Raw genomic sequence first — 26,137 nt, 5'->3', positions numbered from 1 at the left:
CCCTGGGCACGCCCCCTGCCTCGTGGGCCCCCTGGTGGCCCTCCGGTGCCCATCTTCTTCTCTATGAAGTCTTTCGTCCGAGAAAAAAATCATAAGCAAGCTTTCGGGAAGAAACTCCGCCGCCACGAGGCGGAACCTTGGCGAAACCAATCTAGGGCTCCGGCAGAGCTGTTCTGCCGGGGAAACTTCCCTCCGGGAGGGGGAAATCATCGCCATCCTCATCACCAACGCTCCTCTCTTCGGGAGGGGGCCAATCTCCATCAACATCTTCACCAGCACCATGTCCTCTCAAACCCTAATTCATCTCTTGTATCCAGTCTTTGTGCCAAAGCCTCAGATTGGTACCTGTGGGTTGCTAGTAGTGTTGATTACTCCTTGTAGTTGATGCTAGTTGGTTTATTTGGTGGAAGATCATATGTTCAGATCCATTATGCATATTAATACCCCTCTGATTATGAACATGAATATGATTTGTGAGTAGTTACGTTTGTTCGTGAGGACATGGGAGAAGTCTTGCTATTAGTAGTCATGTGAATTTGATATTCGTTCGATATTTTGATGAGATGTATGTTGTCTCTCCTCTAGTGGTGTTATGTGAACGTCGACTACATGACACTTGACCATTATTTGGGCCTAGAGGAAGGCGTTGGGAAGTAATAAGTAGATGATGGGTTGCTAGAGTGACAGAAGCTTAAACCCTAGTTTATGCGTTGCTTCGTAAGGGGCTGATTTGGATCCATATGTTTCATGCTATGGTTAGGTTTACCTTAATACTTCTTTTGTAGTTGTGGATGCTTGCAATAGGAGTTAATCATAAGTGGATGCTTGTCCAAGTAAGGACAGCACCCAAGCACCGGTCCACCCACATATCAAATTATCAAAGTACCGAATGCGAATCATATGAACGTGATGAAAACTAGCTTGACGATAATTCCCATGTGTCCTCGGGAGCGCTTTTCTCTATATAAGAGTTTGTCCAGGCTTGTCCTTTGCTACAAAAAGGATTGGGCCATCTTGCTGCACTTTATTTACGCTTGTTACTTGCTACCCGTTATAAATTACCTTATCACAAAACTATCTATTACCGATAATTTCAGTGCTTGCAGAGAATACCTTGCTGAAAACCGCTTATCATTTACTTCTGCTCGTCGTTGGGTTCGACACTCTTACTTATCAAAAGGACTACGATAGATCCCCTATACTTGTGGGTCATCAACGCTGCAGCCCTGCTCCGGGCTCGGCGGGAGCTTGGGGGCACGTAGCTGTCGTCGCTCATCTCCGGGGTCTCGTAGAGCTCGGGAGAATCGCTGGACTCCCAAGTGTCGCCGCTGCTTCCAGAGGAGCCGCTGGCGGCGCGGGCAGCAGACCCTGCGCCAACTGTGGCGCCAGCATGATGACCCCACCTGGGGCAACACTCCAGACGGCGGCCTTCTGCATCGAAGACCTTGAAGAACAGCGTGGAGGCACCGTCATACACGAAATGGATCGCGAGGGCGCCCTCTGCACGACACACTCGGGTGACCTCACCCCAGCCTCGGCTCATGAAGATCTTCCCCGAGGAGACGGCCTCAACCTCCGCTCCAGTCGCCAGCATGCTGCAGCCACAGCTCGAGGGGGGCCCTCGGCGGCATCTCGGCTAAGAAGAAGGAAGGGAAACGGATCCAAGTGCTCGGGGGCATCGCCGCCCACAGCACGAGCTCGCGCGAGGAGTCCATGGTGTGGACTCCAGGGGCGGCGACGCGCGCCACCGCCACGCGTCGACCATGGCCACGGCGCGCGCACCGACGCTCGCCGTCTCCCCGTCCTGAGCCCCCGGCTTGGGCGTTCAGGGGTAACGGATACCCGGGAGGAGGCCGCTCGCACCAAGGCCTCGTCACCACCTGTATCGTCGCCTCGTCGCGGCGGTGGGCCAGCCTCTTCTTCGGCGGGAGCGGTACCAGCCCGTCGAGGGGAGTCTTTCCTTTCTCCGTCGCGGAAAACCTTCGGATGGGCGCCATTGGTGGCGGTGATGGAGCAAAGGGGGAGAAGCAAGCGGAATGGGAAGAGATGGGCGACGGGGGCTCCGCCCCCCTCTCCATTTATAGCAGGGGAAGGCCAACCAGCGCCTCCCACGATCACAGGTAATGATGGTTTTTCCTTGCATGTCGCAGGGACTTGTCAAGTCGGGCAGTTGCCGAGGCAGCATGGGGAAGCGGAGACGCCCACGTCCAATCAACCGCCACACGTCGACCAAGGCCGCAGGCTATTGGGGCCCGCGGCGATCCGCACTTGACCTTTGGCTTCGCCTCGAAGCCAAGCCCGAGCGCGCCTTGGGCCCGGGGGCTACTGTTAGCATTCTGGGAACGGGGGTCCCCAGACTTACCTGCCCGCGGCCCACGGCGTGGCTCTGCGAGCGGGCCCGTACGGCCCATCTTCACCAACAAGCACTCAAGACCCTCGCGAGGGGCCAAGCCTCGCGAGGCAGACGACACAAGACCTCCTCAGGAGCGCCCTCACCAGGCTGGCTCGCGAGGGGCGGAGAGTTCAAGGCAAGGGAAACCTCGCGAGGTTCCAATGACGTGAGTCGTGACGATCAAGATCAGGCGGGCGCCAGCGCGCGCAGTGTCCTTGTTTCCTCTTTGGTGCTAAGGAAGCGCATGCGCGGAGTACCGAGGTGTCAAGCAAAGGTTTCCATATCAGTGCAACGAGACCAAGACCAGCAGTACGGCAAGACGGAGGTCACCATGGAGCCCAAGGTGGCGTCACCACCAGAGCTTTTTGCACGCGAAGACTGCTTTTGCCTGGATAAGCTGTACTAGTTGTCCCCTTTCAAATTGGCCGTTGTTGGCTCCCTTCCCGCTCAATATTTGGGGAGAGGACCAGGGCCTCTATAAATAGGATTAGCCACCACAATAGGAGGCAACTGGTCTGGAACTCATTCAGTTCATCCTCACACCCACCAAGCACAAGAACACCTCGCCTCAGGAGGCTGTTCTTCCCCTTGTATTGTTCATCCTTAGCCCAAGAGGCAATCCACCACCACCACACTGGAGTAGGGTATTACACCACAAAGGTGGCCCGAACCAGTATAAATCTTGTGTCCTTTGTGTTGCGAGTTCGTTGAGTTAGCCCTTGAGATCTTAGCGAAGCTAGGACGTGGATCCGCAGGGGGAGACCTTCATGCGCACCCCAGTGTTCGAACCTTGAGGGTTTTGCCGGAACCCGAGATCCGACAGGCGGATAGGGAGACGACCGACTGCGGCCTCCGGGGACAACGAGGCCGCCGCCGTCGCCGCGGACGCAGCCACCCGCGAGGGCGGCCGGCAGGTGACGCGGTGGGCGCCGCTGCGGGACAGGGAGGAGGTGGCGGCGGCGAGGAGCCGAGGGAGGAGGAGTGCGGGAGGAGGACTACGGGTGCGGGTTAGGGTTTGGGTAGTTGGGCTGCGGTTGGATGAGGGGGTGAGGGTTGCCGTTGGATCCGGAAGCATCCGACGGCGGTTAATGCATGATCCGCGTGATATGCCCATGGACCAATCAGAACGCAGCAAACCATTTGATGACTTATGACCATATAAATTGGTCGTGATTGATTTAAGATAAAATTTTCATTCCATTTTTCAGTGCTCAAAATGAGCTTTTTGTGAAAGTCCTATAAAATATTTGTTCAAATGATATCATATTTTGCACAAGTTTACATCTTGGATTTGCAAACAATATTGACAAAGGGAGTTTTTATTTCCTTTGCACGAAAAATCAATTTTCCATTTTTTGAGTGCCCAAAATAAGTTTTTTTGTCAAGGACCTACCATATATTTATTGTGAAATTGTACCAAAACATTTTTCTAAAATACTAGGACAAATTTAATGCACGGTTTACCAAATGGTTGGTGTCAAAAGTTTCGATCCACCTCTCGTGAAAAAGACAAATTTCCGCCAATTCAGTAGGAAGCGGGTCAAATTTGAACTGCAGCTACCTCATAGTTTGCTCTTTATTTTTTCCAAAAATCGTTTCTAGGTAAAAAAGTATCTATTTAATCACAGAAACACCAAAAAAATTCCAAGATTCAACCACTAGCTAGGAACGGTCATTCCCGCCGTTTTGACCGCATTTTGAAACGGGCATAAAAAATTCAAAAAAACAAAAAAATGGAAAACCTTCGCATTGTGCCATTATATGTGACCAAGTTACTAGGAAAAATAATAAACTTGTAATACAGCAATTGTTTTAAAAAAGTGTTCTCAGAAAAGAGCTATCATGTGTGAAGATGCATGACTTTCAAGCCAAATGATCAATCTTATGGCCACATTCATGGCATAGTTTGTTCAAATGATATCATATTTTGCACAAGGGTACATATTGGAATGGCAAATAATGTTGCCTAAGGAAGTTTCCATTCTCTTTGGACGAAAAAATCATTTTCCATTTTTCGAGTGCCCAAAATGAGTTTTTTTTGTGAAGGACCTACCAAATAATTGTTACAAAATTGGACCAAATCAATTTTATAAAATACTAGGCCATATTTAAGGCACAATTGACCAAATGGTTGGGTGTCACAAGCTTTGATCCACCTCTCGTGAAAAAGACAAATTTCTGCCGATTCAGCTGGAAGCGGGTCAAATTTGAACTGTAGTTGCCTCATAGTTTGCTCTTTATTTTTTCCAAAAATAATTTTAGGTACAAAAGTATCTATTTAATCATAGAAACACCAAAAAAATTCCAAGATTCAACCACTAGCTAGGAACGGTCATTCCCGCCGTTTTGACCGCATTTTGAAACGGGCATAAAAAATTCAAAAAAAATGGAAAACCTTCGCATTGTGTAATTATATGTGACCAAGTTACCAGGAAAAATAATAAACTTGTAATACGGCAATTCTTTTTAAAAAGTGTTCTCAGAAATGAACCATCATCTCTGAAGATTCATGACTTTCAAGCCAAATGATCAATCTTATGGCCACATTCATGGCATAGTTTGTTCAAATAATCTCATATTGTGCACAAGGGTGCATATTGGAATGGCAAACAATGTTGCCTAAGGGAGTTTTCATTTTCTTTGGACGAAAAATCAATTTTCCATTTTTCGAGTGCCCAAAATGAGTTTTTTTGTGAAGGACCTACCATATATTTGGTGCAGAATTGGACCAAATCAATTTTATAAAATACTAGGCCATATTTAATGCACAATTGACCAAATGGTTGGGTGTCAAAAGTTTTGATACACCTCTGGTGAAAAAGACCAATTTCCACCGTTTCAGCAGGAAGTGGGTCAAATTTGAACTGCGGCTACCTCATAGCTTGCTATGTATTTAAAAAAATCATTTCTAGGTACAAAAGTATCTATTTAATCAGAGAAACACCAAAAAAATTCCAAGATTCAACCACTAGCTAGGAACGGTCATTCCCGCCGTTTTAACCGCATTTTGAAACGGGCATAAAAATTCAAAAAAAAGTCAAAAAATTGGAAAACCTTCGCATTGTGTCATTATATGTGACCAAGTTACCTGGAAAAATAATAAACTTGTAATACGACAATTCTTTTTAAAAAGTGTTCTCGGAAATGAGCCATCATCTCTGAAGATTCATGGCTTTCAAGCCAAATGATCAATCTTATGGCCACATTCATGGCATAGTTTGTTCAAATGATCTCATATTGTGCACAAGGGTGCATATTAGAATGGTAAACAATGTTTGCTAAGGGATTTTTCATTTTCTTTGGACGAAAAATCAATTTTCCATTTTTCGAGTGCCCAAAATGAGTTTTTTTGTGAAGGACCTACCATATATTTGTTGCAAAATGGGACCAGGTCATTTATAATATATTAGGCCATATTTAATGTACAATTGACAAAATGGTTGGTCATCGAAAGTATCTATACACCTCTGGTGAAAAAGACAAATTTCCGCCGATTTAGTAGGAAGCGAGTCAAATTTGAACTGCAGCTGCCTCATAGTTTGCTCTTTATTTTTTCAAAAAATTATTTATAGGTACATAAGTATCTATTTAATCAGAAATACATGGTTTAGTAGCGATACGTTGAGGTTTGGATGGTGGCCGAGGGCCGCAACTCCAGAGCGCGTAAACTCGCATGCCCGCCACATGGTCACCGCATGACCGTGGTGTTGCCACGCGTTCCGGGCGGTCTAGGCATGTCTAGTGGGTTGGGCACTCCCCTGATAGGTGTCAGGAAGAAGATGGCAATAGAAGAATCTCATGAGGAGACTGAACTAAGCTCAAACATGAATTAGCACCCAAGTGTTTGATTAGTGGTACGGGAAATGCACATGGCCAATGGGCCTGAGTTTTGGACGAGGATGATCATCTACTAAGGACACTATCTTGGAAAATTTGCAGCTCAAATGGAGGAGCCTAGGTGTCACTTGCTTTGCAACGTACCACACTGGACATAAATATGAATGTTGAAGCCACACTCACATGTATCGTTAGATGGGGCTAAAATTTTGTGGAGAGCTATTGTTTGGGAATATAGAAGATGTGGAAAAAATTCAGCTCATTAGGATATGCCTAGCTAGTACTTCCTTCACAACAATTCGAGTTGAACAAAAACTTTGGAAATTTGCCGACGAAGATTTACCAGGCAAATGGAGTTGAATATTTTCATGAGGCAATGATTTGGATAGTAAAGAATGCCCAATTTTTTGGGGAATTTTGGGAATGACAGAAATATAGGTTGCTTCACAACCTAGGGCGAAAATTGACACATGGACATGACACATAGGCAAACCTGATGAGGTGGCGCCTAGTCATAGCAATCCACCACAATTTACAAGGTTATGACCATCTATATTGGTCGTGATCAGCTAGAAATAAGGCAGCGGACCAGTGTTGTCTGCTTCATGGCCTTTTCATGTAAGGAAATTACGACCTTTCTGACCAAAATGGTCGTTTAGGGTTTGGAGCCCCCCGAACAGCTTTTGACCAATTGGTCTCAAATGGTCGTAGATTTATGACCAAATCTTCCAGGGTCACTGACAAAAGGTCACAAGTTGACATATTTCTTATAGTGGCTTCTTCCGTTGACCGGATTTGGGACCACTGAATCCGGCATTGACCGCCGTGTCTTGGGTTCCTGCATTATTGTTTCGGCGCTTGTTTTTATTGCGTCGTGGCTTGCCATTGCCGTCCCTGGCTTCGGAGGTGCCAGGATCGCTGGTGCTATTGCTTCTGCGAGCAAGCCAGCTATCTTCTCCCGTGCAAAAGCGGGTCATCAGTGCGGTAAGAGCTGCCATGGACTTAGGTTTTTCTTGGCCGAGGTGACGGGCAAGCCACTCATCTCGGACGCTATGTTTAAAGGCCGCGAGGGCTTCGGCGTCCGGACAGCCGAGAATTTGGTTCTTTTTAATTAGGAACTTAGTACAGAGTTTCCTGGCTGATCTCCGGGCTGCTGGATGATGTGACTGAGGTCATCGGCGTCCGGAGGCCGGACATATGTACCTTGGAAGTTGTCGCGAAAGGCGTCTTCCCAGTTGCCAATGGAGTTCTCTGGGAGGCTGTTTAGCCAGTGCCGGGCTGGTCCCTTTAATTTTAGTGGGAGGTATTTGATGGCATGGAGATCATCACCGCGGGCCATGTGGATATGGAGAAGAAAATCCTCAATACATACTGCGCGGTCGGTTGTTCCATCATATGATTCGATACTCATAGGTTTAAACCCTTCTGGGAATTCGGGCTCCATTACTTCCTCGGTGAAGCATAGGGGGTGTGCGGCGCCTCTATAACGGGCGACGTCGCGATGGAGTTCGGCGGACGTTCCTATGCGGTATTCACCCCGAGTGAGGTGGTGTTGATCACGCCGGGCCTGATAGCCGTCCTCTCGTGTTGGGGCACGTCGCCTTGACCCGTAGATTGATCTAGCTAGGCCTGCGCTAGTGTCCAGGTCCTGCCGTAGGTCGTAGGTGTAATCCTGGGCTACTGTCTCCTTGCCTTTACGGCGGGGGGATGTGGGCTGGTGTTCAGCTTGAGTAGTCGTTCTGTCTCGGCCACGCGGTGGCCGGTCTGGTTTATCGGTTGCGTTACGCGCTGATGTTAGGGGCTCCCGTGCCTCAACGTCGAATTGGGGTAACAACTTGCGCTTCGGGTAGCTTTTGGTTGGTCGTGCGAGGCCGTATTCCTCGGCTGCCAGGACATTAGTCCATCTGTCGTTGAGCGTATCCTGTTCGGCTTGAAGTCGTTGCTGCTTCCTTTTCAGGCTCCTCGCGGTTGCGATGAGCTGTTGCTTAAAGCGTTCTTGCTCGAGGGGTTCCTCTGGCACGATGAAGTCTTCGTCACCGAGGCTTGTTTCGTCTTTGGAGGGTGACATATAGGTGTTGTCCTCCGAGTCCTCGTTCCTGACTGGCTCGTCAGGGTTACCCTGCCCCTCCTCTCTATCATCCTGTTCGGATGTTGGTTCGACGGGGGCGTCTGGGTCTTCGACATTCTCCGGAGTGTTATCGTCTCCATTGTCGGTATTGCTTTCTTTGTTGCGGCGTGATTTTGAACGGCGCCGCTGATGCCGCCACTTTGGTGGTTTATCAGTGTTATTCTCCTTGATTGGATCCTTACTGCCTTCATCGCCATCCTCTTTTGGCGTATCCACCATGTATACGTCATATGTGGAGGTGGCCGCCCAGCGTCCGGTATGCGGCGGGTTTTGGCTTTGTTCGTCTCCGGCATCAATGTCCATACCATAGATGTCTTCGGAGTTACGGTCAAGCATGTCGGTTAGGACCTCGACAGTGGCTATGAAGTGGGTGGTGGGTGGGACGTAAAATTCCCCGCTCTCAGCCCCTAGTCCGGGCTGGGCGTAGTTCGGACGTTCCCCCTCTGTAATGACAAGGGATCGCATTAAGTCCAGAGCCTCGCTTAAAGGCGAGATTTGGCCAGGGAGAAGAGAGTCCGTGGAGTACGGCGGGAAGGAAACTCCTTGGCCGAGCTCACGCGCTGCTGACTCCGAGGGTCCGGAGCCAGTGTTCGGAGAAGAGTCCGGCTTCATGATGATTGCCGGTGACACTACTTCCTCCGACTCTCCCGTACTAGGATCAATAGCCGGAGAGAGTCCGGCGGGCTTGGACATCCCGTCTTCGGACCTGGTGACGCGCTCCGGATCTAAGGCCAGAGCGGAGGTTGGGGTCGCGAACCCTTGGAAGATCAAATCTCCTCAGATATCGGCGACACAATCCAGATTTCCAAAACTAATCTGGTGACCTGGGGCGTAGCTGTCGATCTGCTCTAGATGGCCAAGCGAGTTGGCCCGCAGTGCAAAGCCGCCGAACACAAAGATCTGGCCATCGAGCCTTCTATTGACGGCACAGTGGAACTCTCAATGAAAGCACCAATGTCGGTGTCAAAACCGGCAGATCTCGGGTAGGGGGTCCCGAACTGTGCGTCTGAGGATCGAAGGTAACAGGAGACAGGGACACGATGTTTACACAGGTTCGGGCCCTCTCGATGGAGGTAATACCCTACTTCCTGCTTGATTATCTTGGATGAATATGGGGTTTACAAGAGTTGATCTACCTCGAGATCGTAATGGCTAAACCCTAGATGTCTAGCTTGTATGATTATGATTGCCTCTACGGATGAAACCCTCCGGTTTATATAGACACCGGAGGGACCTAGGGTTGTACAGAGGAAGGAATATTCACATCCGAACGCCAAGCTTGCCTTCCACGTAAAGGAGAGTCCCATCCAGACACGGGAAGAAGTCTTCTGTCTTTGCATCTTCATGGCCCATTAGTCCGGCCCACGTCACATAGCCTGCACGCGCGAGGACCCCTTAATCCAGGACTTCCTCACCCAACAAAACCCATGTCCACTACACCATATTCATCAAGGCAATCTCTAAAAAAATTCCATTTGATTTTCTTCTCTATCCCTCGCTCCCAGGTGTTCGTCATTATGTAGAGCCTCATTGAAATCACCTGCACAAATCCATGGGCCTTCCCACATGGTCCTAAAGAACCTCATTATGTCCCAAAATTGATGTCTTAGCTCCTTTTTTGGTTCACCTACAAGTGTAGCACGCCACTCGATACCTTCCTCCTGTGAAACAATAATGTCAATCAATTGCGAGGAGAAGGCTCTTAAATCCACCTTCAAGGAGGTTGACCAAAAGAGAGCCAAACCACCGCTCAACCCATTACTGTTGACTAGATAAGCGCCCAAGAAACCAAGACACTACATGAGTTTCCGAGCTCTGCTATCCCTCATCTTCGTCTCAGATAAGAAGAGGGGGGCGGTGTCTACTAACGAGCTATTTGATCTCGCCAACTATCGCGTCCATCCCTAGGCCACGACAGTTCTAACAGAGCAAATTCGCTCCACTGCAACCTCTGCTTGATCTGCCGATCTCGAGATGATAAATGTGAGTTCCTTCTTCTGCTTCTTGTAAGAATCAATGTTCCCTTCTACATACATTTGACCCAAAGTTGTACCTGGTTCGCTTCTATTCAGACTGTTTCCACCCAAGACAATGGCCTTACTGTTGTTGTCCACCTTCAGTTCTGCGTTTGTGGATGGTCCTTCGGGGCTGTATACCTTTATTTGCTTCCTTTTTTGCCCAACAACATGACTATTTGTAGCCCCTGAAGAAAAAAGTTCCTTACTCACCATGCCTTGTCCACCTTATTTTTTAATTTCTGATTCTGAACCTTCAGATTCATGGGAGAGGTGACTACATATTCCTCTTGCAATTTATTAGTTTTTGGTTCGACAATCTTCGCTTTAGCAGGGAGATGGGATTCCCTCTTTTTGTCATCGTAATGTGAACATCTGCCACTTGATTGTGAACTTTGCACTAATTTGGAACCTGGAAAACTTCTCTTCTTATCATCCTTGACACACAGCCTATCGTCATTCCAAGGTAGCTTACCCTCTGCATCCCTCTCACCTCGTGTTGGGCATTCCATAGAAGTGTCCCAACAAGCCACTGAGAAGCGGTAATGTGGGAGCCTCTCATACACTACCTCATAAGTGTCATACTCTTGGTGATTTTTCGAATAAGTTGTAACCCACCTTAACAAAGGTTTGGAGATATCCACGATTACTCTAACTCGTAGACAACCCCCCCCCCCCCCCCAGCTCTACCCTACTATCGACATCAATAGTCTCCACTGTTCCTAGCTTTGCTCCAAGTTTTTCTCCCCAAAGTTTGTTCATCAGTTCAAATCTTGGGTTTTTAATGCGCCCTAAACAGTTAATTTGTCAAAGCGAACATCTGATGGTCTCTGTCTAGCATCAAAATTGTTAATGAGCACTACATGCTTGCCAACAGTCCATGGAGATCCCGCTTCACCTCGATCTTTATTCGTCTTAGTTGCAAACTCAACAATAAACATATTGTCTCCAATAGCTCCACGATTCATGCCTTTAGGGTTTACCCAAGCTAGCCTCAATGTCGCCATAATCGTCTGCATATTAAGAGTGGTTGTGGATAGTACCTTTCTTATGATTGAGCACTCCAGGGACACCAAATCTTCCTCATTTTCGTCCTCCAAAATGACTGTTGTAGCTTCTTCAGATGTGAGATTCAGCTTCTCCGTTAATCTGGCAATCTTCTCTTTCGCTTCAGATGGGACACTGCCAGCCCCACTAGCCATATTGTTCTCCTGGTCCGCCGCACCCATTCCAGGAATAGAGTGGACATGACCTCCATGGAAGAACCTACACCGCCGCCAACACCCCCAACTCACCTTGTTACCAGCGACCAGGAGTGGGCAGCGAACCGAGACTTGCCCCAATGTCCTCCTGAGCCACTTCTGAAGGAAGAGGATTGGGAGTACTTGAGAGAGTAGGGATTGGTGGAATCGGATCTGGATTCGGTGGAAACTGTGGACGCCGCGGGGTCGAAATCTCGCTCACGAGATCATAGCCTCACCCTAGAACGCCCATCGCCACTAGAGGGAACGAGAAGGTTCTAAGGAGTGACACTTCGGGCTAAGACGTTGTTCCTTATCTCTCTGTAGCGTCCCAGTGCGTTGGGTTGCAATCTTGATTCTGCCTCTCGGTGGTTTGTACCAGATGACTGTGCAAGATCAGACAATACCCTTGATAGGGTTGCTAACATGGCCAAAAGTCTTAGATCGAAGGTCACACAAGGGGTTTACCGGTTCGGGCCTCGCCTTTGAGGAGTAATACCCTATGTCCTGCTTGTTGTTAATCATGGTGGGCATACCTCTTGCGAGAGATTACAGTGAAGAGTATGAGATGCTACCGAGAACCCTCACCTTATATGCTCGATGTGGGCTAGGGTTTTACAATGCAGATATCCGATCTAGCCCACCGCCAGGATGGCTTGTAGGGATTTGTCGAGGTGTATCCAATGATCTGGGCTCCCGGTTGCCACCCATGGAAGAGTGGGCCCTTCGGGCCCTTCAGCACGCCTGATGTCGGGCCCCCTATGGACCACCCCCGACATATTACACCATCGGCTTGTCAGAGGTCGGGCTCCAAGATCTCAAGCGGGCTCCCTGCCTTTTGCCCATCTTCAAGTCGCACCTTGGGGAGCTCGACCCCGTGAAGATTCTGTTCCGACTTGCTTCTTGCAAGGAGCTCGCGAAGAAAAGAGCCCTGTAGGTCAGATCTTATCATCGGACCTCTCGTGAGCCGAAGCGCGGTCTTGTCAATCTGGCCATGATTAGGGCACCATAACCCCACGCCCACGTCTCGCGAAACGACAACTTTATACCAAGGTGATTATAAAAGAGGGGAAAGGGTAATTTCGTCCCCCGCTTCCTTCATCTTCTTACTCACGCCACTTGCCGAATTTGAGAGAAGTCTTTAAATTTGAGAGAATTATTTACATCACGTGACCAATAAATATACCTTACGATGGAAGCACATTTCGTAACCAAATTTGAGAAAGGTCTATACATCATGTGAGCAAATGTATATCCGTGGATTATATACTTAAAAAGCCCATGTACGGTCTGTGCAAATTAAACTCACAAATTTCTTTTAACTAAAAATTGTAGTGTTAAAAAAATGTTCACAAGATCTATGCAATATCAAAGCAGAGCATGTTGTTTGGGGAGCAAAGTACATCATTTAGGAAAAACAATATGCACATGATTGTTTCTAGCGAAGCCCGCTACAAACAAGTTTAAATCAACATTTTTACAGTTCACTGTCGCTAGCAAAGCCCGCTACAAACAAATTATATCGCTTTATCTCATGAATACAAATTTTCAGGTGAATCAGCTGCACATTATCCGAAATCTCAGACAGCAAAACTGTCAGGAACTATTCATTGTTACCACGTTACAGGAAAAAGAAAACAAGCTGTACTCATCTTGACACCACATCACTTACCAAATTTAGATAGATACAGCCATAACCCTAAGAGGTAAAAGAAACAATACATCAGCAGGCACTCTTGCAACACTTTAGGGTTTTTTTGTCTGATAGAACACAAATGGTCAGAAGCCAGAGAGACCGCAGAAGCTTCTTTGCATCCAAGATAGCAGAATTGCTTCAGCTTCAACAGGTTACTTTTCTGACGGACAACGCGACTCTGGCGACAACTTAGGCCTCAACTTGCTTACATTACAACCTCTCCGACTTTTGATGCTACCAGGATCTACCATGTCAACAGGAGCTATAATTTTCGAGCACATCATCAAGCTAGGCTAGCACTCAAAATCCAGAATTCTCCTTTCAGGTTTATGTGTTTATGTGCAGGCAACATATCTTGCCTTAATGCAGATGTAGCGAAGCTCACTGAAGTACTCCAGTGCACACTTGTATATGTACGTTGTTGTTGATCAATAGTATTTCCAGTGTTCAAAAAAAAAAAAAAAACTCCATTGTTGCTGTGCACAGGGTTAGGAAGGGCATATACATAAAATAAACTGGAGTACAAGTTAATGCTACCTCTGCAACTAAACATAAGACGTTTTTGCAGTTCAAATTGAACTAAAAAGAAGTCTCATATTTAGTTACCGAGGTGATTTTATCCTTCATATGCAGACATTAGTGTACGATGGGTTAGGACAGGCAAATCCAGTTGGAGACAATCTGGCAGATGCACAGGTGGTGCAACCAAAAATACAATAAAAGCTAGTAATAAAAGAGCACTTCTCCACCTTACTATTCATGATCATATGTTAACACTGCTAACAAACCATAATCCACACAGAATAATGATTAATACACTCTGATTCCCAAACGTGAACCTGCAAAACATGCAATAAAAATTGCATCGGGGGCAGGCTCAGGTGATATCTTGAATTATTGAGTAGGAATCAAGATATTTACTGTCAAAATCAAATGCACATACATCATGAATGGAGGCAGTTCTCGATAGTCCAAGATTATCAAATACTGGACCTGACCTTAGCGATGCTTTAAAAGGCTTCCAAGCCAAACTTTGATCAAAACCTTTAAACACTTCATTTAAAAACTCTGGCTACAGCACAATTGATCCTTGAACCTAACGACAACAAAAATAGAGAAATGCCTATCGAAGCTGGATAGCATTTCTATTTGAAATGTTCGCGTGAAAGGAGGCAGTTTCGATAGTACATATTTAAGTGTCTAGCTGAGCAGATTATCAGATACTGAACCAGACCTTCCCATGCTTTACAAGGCTTCCAAGCCAAACTTATTTGATCAAAATTTCAGCACTTTCATTCAAAAACTCAGGCTACAGCAGAATTGACCCTTGACTTAAACGACAGCAAAAGAGAGAAATGGTTAACGATGTTAGATAGCATTTCTATTCAAAATGTATGTGCTAATTTGTTCTGAAAAGGTCAATAAGGTTCATAGTAGAATGCTCTGCTGCAGGCATTTCGTCTGCAACAACTGACCAAGAGGATGCGCTGGAAACCGGCATGCCTTTGAGAATGATCTTGCATTCACGGAATACAGGCATGCCTTTGACAATGATCTTGCATTCACGGAATAAGAAAAGATATTTCAATGAACTGTCCAGTAAAATATTTACCACACTGTAACTGATAACTAAAGATGAAGTGCCACTAAAGAAGTTTAAGACCATCAACTTTTAGATGGCCCACTATGAACACGACTTAACAGTCTTCTATCTAAACTAACACAATACAATCAACTTATACAAATACTCTGTTCCAAAATAACTGACATGGTTCAAATTTGAACTAAATCCACGACACTTATTTTGTAACAGAGGGAGTAGAAAACAAGGATAGAAAATAATAGATTGGTACATGATTTCTTCTAGGAACTCATGAAGGATATGCAAGTCAGAACCCATAAACAGTTCGGTCCAGCACTCACAATAGAGCTTCTTTGTTTCTGTCTCGATGCAAACACAAGCATCGCATCAACATCTCACTTGCCTGAATCTCACTCATATTCCCTTTTCCCTTTCGGTACCTGCACAAGTCAGCAGGCCGCCCAAGTCGCTGGCAGCAAAGACAGAAATAGCTAACGAGCTGCACCCAATGAGGCGCAGCGGTGGCAAGAGCCACTACATAAGTTACCATCTTTGTAGAAATTTCGACAGATCTGAACTCTATAAATACCACTCGATGAAAGAACAAAATAAATGGATCTGTGTTCTGATTTTGCTTAATACTGATAAGCATTTCATTCAGAAGTGGGGCAAGGAATTTCAATGCAAAAGGTCATATCTATAAAAACAGGGCTCTCTTCTCCACCATTGGTACCATTTACTTGAGAGAGAGCTGTCTCGATGCGAACATAAACATCATATCAACATCCCACTTGGCTGAATCTCACTCCTATTTCTTTCTCCGTCTGTACCGGCACAAGCCAGCATGCCGCCCAAGTCGCAAGCAGCAAAGACAGAAATAGCTAACAAGCAGCCCGATTAGGCGCAACAGTGGCAAGAGCCAGCACTTCATTTGCACTTAAAACTTGTTTCACTCCGCCCTTATCTAGGTTAGTTCTGACCACTACATAAGTTACCGATTTGTAGCAATTTGAAGAGATGTCTAAACTGTGTATACATAATCCAAATACCACAACAACAGAATACCCCTCGCCAAAAGAACAAAATGTACGGGTCTGTGTTCTGGTTTTTTTAGTACTGATAAGCATTGCATTCAGAAGTGGGGCAAGGAATTCAGTACAAAAGAGCCATATCTATAAAAAAACAGGGCTCTCTTCTCCACCGGTGGTACTATCTACTCCCTCCATTCCTTTATATAAGGTGTATCTGTTTTTTCCAAAAGTCAAACGAGTGCATGTTTGACTGAGTTTTTAGAAAAATATATGAATATTCGCAATACAAAATTTATATCATTTGATTCATCATGAAAAGTAGTTTCATATTTTATCTATTAGGTATTGCATGTGTTGTTATTTTATTCTATAATCTTGGTCAAACATTCAGATGGTTGACTTGCATGGAAAACAATACACCTTATATTCTGGAACGGAGGGAGTACTTGAGAGAGAGCAATTAATAGGTCGCTGCAAATAACTAACTACTGGAATTATCCAACAAATGTTCAACAAAGAATCATCATGTCCACTGGTGGGTGGGGGCACATGGTTGACAGGGATTAAATAAAAATGAACTGATAACTACAAGGCATCCGTAGGTAAATTATCACAACATTAAGGAAACTAAACATGATTTATTTAAATGAAAACTAGTCTTGTTTCTACCAGCACCTGTCAGTTTTCCTGTAGTAAGCAAAGCATACGGAATCCACAATTTTTTATCAAATTATAAAGTGCAGCATTTCATGACAATGGCGTGCATCTTCGGAAATATAGAACCAGAGAACAGGCAACTCTTCAAGGGATCATGTAGCAATATTAAGTTAAAGATGAGATCGCCTGAACTCTGAACATATTTAAAAATAATATATTTGTCAACCAAGGAAATGGTAATCAGTTACCAAAGAAAACTACTAGCAAGAAAACATACCAAGATAGGATAGTATAGTGACCAACTAAGATTGACAAGAGTAACAGAGCTTGGATACCTTCCACAAAGAAAGTCAATTAAGCAAGGTAAGCTGACAGCACTCGAGCTTCCTGTCTTGAAAGCCACAGCTTAAGCTGCAGACGGGTCACAGAACACTTAAGTGAGTTCAACCAACTCTCCAAGCAGCTTACACAATACAAGTAATTCATAGTTCAAAGTTAAAATTGAGTAAGAGAACTGGATTAACTGATTTCACAGGAAGATATGCTATGTACAAACAAGCATTCAATCATGGACACCAATCAGACTAGCTTTTCTATCATCAGATGTCCTGCACATAGCAAATGACTTGAAACTGAAACAATGAAAACTGACTACCTCATTAAACGGATGATACTGAAGTGCATGCAAGTATATTATCATATAAGGAACTCCCGTATATGCTACTCTTAAAACCAATCCCTTGCATGTCATTGTTTTCAGCCTTATTGCTTGCATGCCATCAAGGAATTTGTGAGGGATAACCCTTTTATATACAAGGGTGGTCCTAACAGATTGCTGGGTATTTAAGGGAGAGGGTTAGAAACTATGGCTTATAAATAATAATACTTAAAAGAATGGCATATGAGTAAGAGTGCATAAACTTTTCATGAAGGGCAAACCAGTACCTAAGAACCAAAAACATTTTACAAATTTCACTAAATAGTGCTCCATCCAGTTCACAAAAGGATAGCATTTTAGTCAAACTTCTAAAAAATTGGCCACTGATGTTTTTTCACAAATTTAGGTCGGTTGTTGAAAATCATTTACATTTTGTAGAACGTGTCGATTCCCAGAACGTAATCAACACAAAATGAAAGCCTAGGTGAAAAACATAGTATCATTCAACAATGCAAGAAAGGCTTTTTATCCATCAGGCAAGATAGGCGAAACAAGAACAAAATCCTGAAAATAATAAAAGCAGAACAAAATAGCGTCTAGATTTGGGAGAACAAAGGTCATGGGAAGTCAATTTCCAACCTTTGCTCTCAAATTCCTGTTTTCAGGACAGCAAACAATAACAGAAATGAAGGTCTCCATTTCGCAATATAAAATTAGTTGTGTTTTTAAGACGACATTAGTTGTGCTCTTACGACGAAAGTTGCATTGACTGCACAAAAGAAGTTCATAAGTATTAATTTCTCCTTTTTAGTTTGCATTCATTATGTAAGTTAGAATTTCACATAGTACATTAACAGAAAACATGAACATATCAAGCAGAATAAGCCATAAAATATGTATGTACTCCCTTCGTAAACTAATATAAGAGCGTTTAGAATACTAAAATAGTGATCTAAACGCTCTTATATTAGTTTACAGAGGGAGTACAATTTTAGATATTTCCAAACAACGCCAAAGCTCACCTGAGCTTACAAGACCATTCACACAGAACATCCACAAACACAGAGATACAAAAATGGTAAATATGTCGCATTTATATAGCACGATAACACATCAGTGGGAAACTAATTCCTCAGCATATTACCTTACAATTTGCATTACTATGCATCAGTTTCCTCGCGAAAAAGCAAAAGGTACTCCCCTTCTTCGCTTCATTCATCTCTTGCAGAGAAAATGCAAAGATCAAAATAAAATGTGCTTAACAAGGAAAAATGAAGTGAGAAGATCTCATTGATTGTTGTTTACAAGGAATACACTTTATAGTACTTTACATACAGAAGATCGGTATGTGAAACTGGTGTACCCAATAGCTGTGAATAGGCCAGACCATACGATGTAGCTGTATGAGATATTTGCACACCTTACAATGCACAGTGGATTAGATTGTGACCAAAAGTAAAGTAAGAGTTCATTGTGACCAGAAGTTGGGGAAGAGCTAACCCTGTAAATGAAATAGTGCCTAGCACGGAATATAAGGAGAAATCTTATCCCCTTCTGATTATGCATCCATGCCTGCTAAAGAAGGCCACCAACTGTCGCCACTCGCCAGACACCAAGAAGACGATGTACTTCATATATCCAGTGGACGTCTGACCTTGGAACACGTGCACTTCCAGAGGTTCATGTTGAAAATTGGCATCTGCAGCAAACCAAAAGATCAGGGCTCAGCCAAAAATTCCACGGTCGTGTATGCTCCCCAGTTCTTTCATTCGTTGCTCCTCCAGAGGATCAGGGCTCTTCATACGTTTCATCATGCGCCTACATGTTTGAAGAATGAAACATTAATTGAACCATACTACGCAGAAAAAAAAATCATACTATGCTGATAGGTTAAAGCTTATACGAAAAAATGCCAGTACCTGTCTTGTTCATTAAGGGAATGAAATGTTGGCATAGAATCCCTTGACTGAGGCAATGGTACTTCACAGAACCATTCATGGTTCAACGCATCCTCTGCTGATATGCGCTGTAAGAAGAAGACAAATATGTTCAGACAGGTAAAAAGTGAGGGGAGAATCAGCTAGTTCTCTATAGGGCATATATTACCGTTTCAGGGTCATACGTCAGCATTCTGTTTAGCAGGTCAAATCCAGCCTCTGACAGGGTCAGCCCACAAGTGAAAGATACAGCTGGAAACTTTTCCCTTAATCTATTGTACCTGAGGAGAGAATTGAAGGTTAGATTTTGATACAAACCTAGCATGCACAAAACACAGCTACAATAAGTGGTTAACCACTTACGGTTGTTTGGCAAATTTGGCCCTGGCGCCCGGTAATTTAGAATAACCAGGCCATATGTCCTCGTTAGGTGTACCAAGCATTCTAAATATCTGCAGTCGAAGTTACTCACATGAGATTTTATTGATCTAGTTACAAACTTACAATGAACAAATAGAAATTATAGATCAAACCAGATACCTTACTAAGTTGGTCGATGTCACGTTTCCCATCAAACAGTGGCTTTTTTGAAAGGAGTTCTGCCATAATACAACCCAACGACCACATATCAATAGCAGTGGAATATTCCTTTGCACCTAACAGTAGTTCTGGAGCCCTGCAACGATAAAGCATCAGACAGTGAGGCTGTGATTGGTAAGTGGTTAAATAATAATATAACAGCACAACATTTGAAAACATTGATGCTGGCTAATGACTTACCTGTACCACAAAGTCACAACCAATTGAGTGTAAGGCTTTAGTGGGCTGCCATATTGACGAGAGAGCCCAAAATCACATATTTTCAAGTCACCGCGGTTATTCAAGAGAATATTAGACGTCTTGAGATCCCTATCAAACAACACAGATCATTAGACAGAAAAATAAAACCTATTAAGAAACATGCATAAAGGTTGAAGAAAAATCAATAGTCGGTCATTACCTGTGAATCACCCAATTGTCATGAAGATACTTCACACCTTCTAGCAGCTGAAGCATCAAACATTTGACCTCGCTTTGACTATATGGTTGTTTCATGGTCTCCATGACAGCCTTGAGATCGTGCTCCATGTACTCCATCACCATATAGGTGCTGTCACCACTCCCAACGACTATTTCCTTGACATCCACAATCGAAGGGTGATGGAACGATAGCAGGATATTTATTTCCCTGAGAGAAGTCAGTGGGAAACCTTCCCGTTCATTCTCCATCTTTACCTTCTTCAATGCAACAATCTCACCAGTTTTCTTATCCTTTGCCCTAGATACAATACCGTATGTACCCTCATTAATTGTGTTGAGCCTCTCAAACTCGTCAACACCCCTACAACCCTGAAGCATGTTAATGCACCTATGCGGCGACCCTGCGGGCTCTGGGGTTCTAGAGCTACACCGATGACTCTCAGAATCAGTGCGCATCCCACAAAGAGCAGAAGAATCATCCCCAGCATCCTTCTCGATATCCATGTAGTCACCCTTATCTACTTCAAGATCCCTGTTTGCACTAAACTGTACTACGCCAGAGTCAGAAGACACTGAGGAGTTTGAGTCTTTATCCACCATCAACTTTCCAAGCTCTGGGCTTGTAACCTTTTTCACGGACCCTTGTTCTGGTGACACGCTTTTCTTCTTTGACGCAATTTCTTCCTTGTCATCAGCATCTGCCCATCGTGAAGTCCTAATGTTTATCATTGTTGGATAAGCATCCTCCTCCTCATCCTCCTCCATAATAACCCTATCATTGTCGTGCTCCTGTAATCTTTCAACATTTTGTACATCAACCGACGCATCCAAATCAATGCTGCTCAGGTTGCCAACATCTGGGAGGTTGGCAACCACAGTGCCTACCTCTTTCATGCTCGGGTTGCCAACATCTTGGACGCGAGGCTTTGAAGCATTCCTATCCAAAATAACCGGCGAGTATTTTCGCTTCTTACTTGGGGACGGCACCCCGCCCTCCCTGCTGACCCCAACAACACCATTCACACCAGGTTCCCTTGCCTTGAGCGGCCGCCCACGAGACTCTTCCGAGCCACTTCCGCTTGAAACCTCGCCGGGCTCCCTCTCCTCCCTCCTCCCTGACGGTCGGCTCTTCGGTGGCAGATGTGGCGACCGGTGGCGGGTGTGCCCATTTGACGTCTCCCGGTCCCTGCTCCGGCCGCCATCACGACGACGATCTGAGTCGCGGTGGCGGCTAGGGTTGCGGTGATGGTAATCCTTGCCCCTTCTAGAAGCCTCCGGATCGAACTCCCGCTCCTTCGACACCTCGTAACCACTGTATCCTCCGTGGCGCCCCGCGGCCATGATGCGCAGGCACAACAAATCCCAGCAATCGAAGGGAATCGAGGGAAAATTGGCTCACCAAACCCTAGATCCACGGCCAAAACCAAACCCTAGAAAAAAAGGGTGTTCTGGATCGAACCGGGGATCGGACTTCCGAAATTGGGGATGATATGCTGGAGCTTTGCGCTAGCTCGTGCGTGCGCGGCGTCGAAGCTTATCGGAAGTCGGCGACCAAGGACGCGGAGAGGGATCGTGCGGGTTTGTGGTGCTGGGTGGCGGCGGCGGTGGGTGGGGTTGGAGGGCGACGCGAAGAAAAGAAGAGGAAGCTGCGTCCGGCGTCGCCTATCGTGCTGTCCTGTTTGAGCGGTATCTTCAGAGTTCGCGTCGGACGCGGATGCGGCGCGTTTCAGCCGATGGCAGGTTGGGTCCGGATTGTCAGAGGACGGTGAATCAGCGGTAGGACAGATGAACCGTAGGCTAAAAAATTGAGAGAGCAGCAACTCCGCGGACCAATTTTGTCCGCCCACGTCCAACACGCCGGCTCTTTCGTCCGCGCGTGTTTGTTTGGATCAAAACTGATAAAAAAATCGGTCCAACGCACACCCGAACGAATGCGTGTCCGTTTGTTCGCCTGCCGACCAATTCCTGACTCAAATTTAGGCCTCATTGGCGTCGGCGTGAACACGAAACGAACGCGTGCGACGTCTGCCTACTCCTCCCCTGGCCCGCCAATCGGCAACACACACCATCATTTCTCCTTACTTTCCCAAAAAAAACTCCCGAGAGCTCGCGCTCCCGGTCACTCGCCATGGACGACGTGCCGACCCTTGACGTCGCGCCGACCTCGCCTCCTCCGGCCTCACCTCTGTTGCCTCCGCCAAAGACAAGCCCCGCGCGCCCTGCAAGACTGCGGCACCGCCCAAGAAGCAGTTGACGCCCGAGCAGCGGGCCATCTAGTCGGCCAAGAGGAAGGGTCGAAGGCACGCCCAGGACCGCAAGCTCGAAATCGCCGCCGTCGCCCTCTCCGCCGCCGCACAGCAGGAGGAAACCAATGCCCGAGTCACCGTGGCAACGAGGGAGGCCCTGCTCTACCTAGGGTTAAGCCCTGTCCAACACGGGCTCGTCGGCTTTTCCTCGGGTGGGACTGCCAGAGTCGCCACGCCCGTCTGCCACGCAGCTGATTCCCAGCTTCAATGTCTATCCGCAAGCCTCTCGCTTCTCCGGGGAATGCTCGCCGGAGGTGATCGTGCTGGCGCCGTCCACACCCGCGCCTGCGCTCATTGCATCGACCTCAACGCCACACCGCTGGTCAGTGGATCATCCTCCGGAGGAGCAAGGAAACGCCCGTGGGAGATACCAGTCGACATGCATCCCGACGCCCGCAACCTATTCGACAGAATGCCAGCCACCGATGACAACGAGACGACCAACCGTTTCATCATCGAGAACATCATCTTCGAAGGCGGTGCAGGAGCCGCTGCCTTCACACGTCGTGCGGGCGCGGATGCCTTCGATCTCGACGAGACCCAAAGTCAAGACGCCCGAGCGCCCTTCATGCCCGTTGTCGTGGTTTTGTCACGGCAGATGTCCTAGAGAAAGGACTTAGTCATGGAGCCATCGCTACGGGTTAGCTTAAAGGGGTTAAAGCGGACAAGGGACGCAAGAGAGTTTATACTAGTTCGGCCCCTTACGATGAAGGTAAAAGCCTACGTCTAGTTGTGATGGAATTGATGGGGTTTCGATGACCAGGGAGCGAATACGCTTTGCCTGATTCTCGAGTTGTTGTCTGTTGTCCTCGAACCGCCGCCGGGTCGTCCCCTTATATACATGGGTTGACGCCCGTCGGTTTACAGAATCCCGAGGCCGGCTCATAATCGTGTCCGGCTCGGTCTCTGCTACTTCTACCTTACAATACAAGTTTACATATCAATGCCGGTTTATGTCTACGGGTCTTAAACCGGCTTTGGGCCCTGGGCCTTCATAAAGCGTCACCGTCTGTCTTCATGGGCTTCAGATACAGATGAACTACTTATGGGGTTAACCCGGCCTCTCCTGGCCGGTTTACGCCCAATGGTAATATCCCCAACATTAGGCCCCAGATTGATTTGAACTGGTTCATGTCAATCCTCAGTATTACGAAAATTTCTTCTTCAACATCTTCACATAATCTTGTAAACCGCCGTGACATCATCTTCTAGGATCATGGTAAACCGCTGTGACGTCACCTGCTATTTAAAACTGTGTATAACCCACCTTCATTAATGAGCTTCCGACAATCGAGGCGACAGCTCCGCCTCATATCCAAAAATTCGGCTCCTCGATTTTCGCGCCTGTCGTTTATCTCCCTTATAAATAGGGCCAGGGGGTCTTTCCATTTTCCCCCTCGTGCCTCTTCTCTTCATCGTCATCCTCGCGACGCCCGAACCTTCGACCTCGGCCGCCGCCGTCAACCTTCGACTGCTGCACCAACCTTGGCCGCTGCATCGACCTGAACGTACCAGAGCTCCTCCGCACGCCGCCGCTGCTCAACAGCCTCCGTGGGTCTCCCCTTTCTCTTACCATAGATCTGTACTTAGGGTTTCTGTCGTTCATCAGTGTTCATCGCCGCCCTTATTTTTCCTTATTTATATCCATGGATTAGATCCAAAAACCACATAGATCTCGCGTGGTAATAGTTTTAGCACCTGTTTGATATCCAACTCATCTCAACTTGGTGAACTTTTAGTACGCTGGAAATTAGGTCAGAATATATTTTGTTTTTCCAACGCACGCTAGATCTGAAATTACCATAGCAAGATGTGAAACCTGTTTTTCCCTTCACTTATACATCTTTAACACCAGATTGGACGGTTTAACCTCATATACAAAATGATGACCCAGTAGATACCATTAGTCCCCTGTTGAACCGCCAATGTATTATACTGTTTCCATCGTCAGACTCCGGTTTACGGATAACCCAATCCGGTTTATCAATATGCTTGTATCCTCATATCATTGTATAGTTGTCCACTGTAAATCTTAAACCGGCCATAATCATATTTCAGATTTCCCTTGTCATGGCCAAGCAAGTCTATGAATGCATTGGGCTCCCTCTCGAGTAACCGAGTAACCGAGGAGCAGTTAAACAACCTTGTTAAAACGGGCACTTTAGCCAAGAAAGATGTTATCCACTGGAGGGTCCCTGGCCCGGAAAATGCTCCTACACCCAAGGATGGAGAGGTAGTCGTGTTCGCTGATCATCTCGGATGAGGTTTTAGCCCTCCCGGTTCAAAAAAATTCCGGGATGTACTGGCTAGTTTTCAACTGCGCCCTCAAGACATCGGTCCCAATTCTGTAACCGACATCTGCCACTTCCAAGTCTTTTGTGAGGTTTATCTGCAAGAGGAACCTTCAGTCGAACAGTTTAGGGATTTTTTTCACTTAAGCCGTCGCACAGAGTTCTCAGATGGACCCAACACGGAATTGGGCGGAATGGCGGTTCAGAAAAGGAAGGAAGTCACCTTCCCTCATCCCAAACTCCACAGTCACCCCAAAGAGTGGAACCAGACTTGGTTTTACTGCATGGATACATCTCCATCTGATGAAAACCCCCTGCCGGGTTACCGCCCTGAACGCCTTAGCAACACACATCCTTTTCCTCAAAGGTTGACGGCAAGAGAAAGGGCCAACTACGCTCCCCAATTATCAAAGCTTAGAGCCTTCTGTTGGGCAACGTAGTAATTTCAAAAAAATTCTACGCACACGCAAGATCATGGTGATGCATAGCAACGAGAGGGGAGAGTGTTGTCCACGTACCCTCGTAGACCAAAAGCGGAAGCGTTAACACAACGCGGTTGATGTAGTCGTACTTCTTCACGATCCGACCGATCAAGTACCGAACGCACGACACCTCTGAGTTCAGCACACGTTCAGCTCGATGACGTCCCTCGAACTCTGATTCAGCCGAGTGTTGAGGGAGAGTTTCGTCAGCACGACGGCGTGGTGACGATGATGATGTTCTACCGACGCAGGGCTTCGCCTAAGCTCCGCTACGATATTATCGAGGTGTAATATGGTGGAGGGGGGCACCGCACACGACTAAAAGATCGTTGATCAATTGTGTGTCTAGAGGTGCCCCCGTATATAAAGGTGCAAGGGGGAGGCCGCCGGCCTAGGAGGTAGAGGCGCGCCAGGAGGAGTCCTACTCCTACCGGGAGTAGGACTCCCCCCCTTTCCATGTTGGACTAGGAGTGAAAGGGGGAAGAGGTGGAGGGGAGGAAGGAAGGGGGGCGCCGCCCCCCTCTCCTTGTCCTATTCGGACTGGGGGAAGGGGGGCGCGGCCCTGCCCTAGCCTCCTCTCCTCTCTTTCACCTAGGCCCAATAAGGCCCATTAAGTTACCGGGGGGTTCCGGTAACCCCCCGGTACTCCGAAAAAATCCCGATTTCACCCGGAACACTTCCGATGTCCAAACATAGGCTTCCAATATATCAATCTTTATGTCTCGACCATTTCGAGACTCCTCGTCATGTCCGTGATCACATACGGGACTCCGAACAACCTTGGGTACATCAAAACATATAAACTCATAATATAACTGTCATCGTAACGTTAAGCGTGCGGACCCTACGGGTTCGAGAACTATG

At 46.6% G+C, this 26,137-nt stretch overlaps 1 protein-coding gene across 5 annotated transcripts; it reads right to left on the bottom strand.

Moving 5' to 3' along the window:
- Positions 1-13,193: 13,193 nt before the first annotated feature.
- On the bottom strand, positions 13,194-21,891 carry LOC123144736 (cyclin-dependent kinase G-1). Of its 5 annotated transcripts, none has more exons than XR_006471892.1 (9): positions 20,175-21,891; positions 19,955-20,083; positions 19,715-19,850; positions 19,538-19,626; positions 19,344-19,455; positions 19,157-19,263; positions 18,573-19,055; positions 18,382-18,458; positions 13,194-16,990 (listed from the first exon to the last, which is right to left on the bottom strand). XR_006471892.1 is itself a non-coding variant. In XM_044563960.1 (7 exons), exons 1-7 carry the CDS (start codon positions 21,533-21,535, stop codon positions 18,962-18,964), a joined length of 2,028 nt encoding a protein of 675 aa, XP_044419895.1. In that variant the 5' UTR covers positions 21,536-21,891; the 3' UTR covers positions 18,510-18,961. The 5 variants fall into 5 exon arrangements, 1 of the variants encoding a protein (XP_044419895.1); XR_006471894.1 differs by having other exon boundaries at positions 13,194-18,458; positions 18,573-18,657; positions 18,738-19,055; XR_006471891.1 differs by having other exon boundaries at positions 13,194-18,458.
- Between the last annotated feature and the right edge of the window lie 4,246 nt (positions 21,892-26,137).

The sequence above is a fragment of the Triticum aestivum genome, chromosome 6D, assembly GCF_018294505.1.
Source record: "Triticum aestivum cultivar Chinese Spring chromosome 6D, IWGSC CS RefSeq v2.1, whole genome shotgun sequence".
In the NCBI taxonomy this organism is placed as follows: domain Eukaryota; kingdom Viridiplantae; phylum Streptophyta; class Magnoliopsida; order Poales; family Poaceae; genus Triticum; species Triticum aestivum.
Note: the sequence above shows the minus strand (reverse complement) of the source record. Positions and strands in the feature narration are given on the sequence as shown.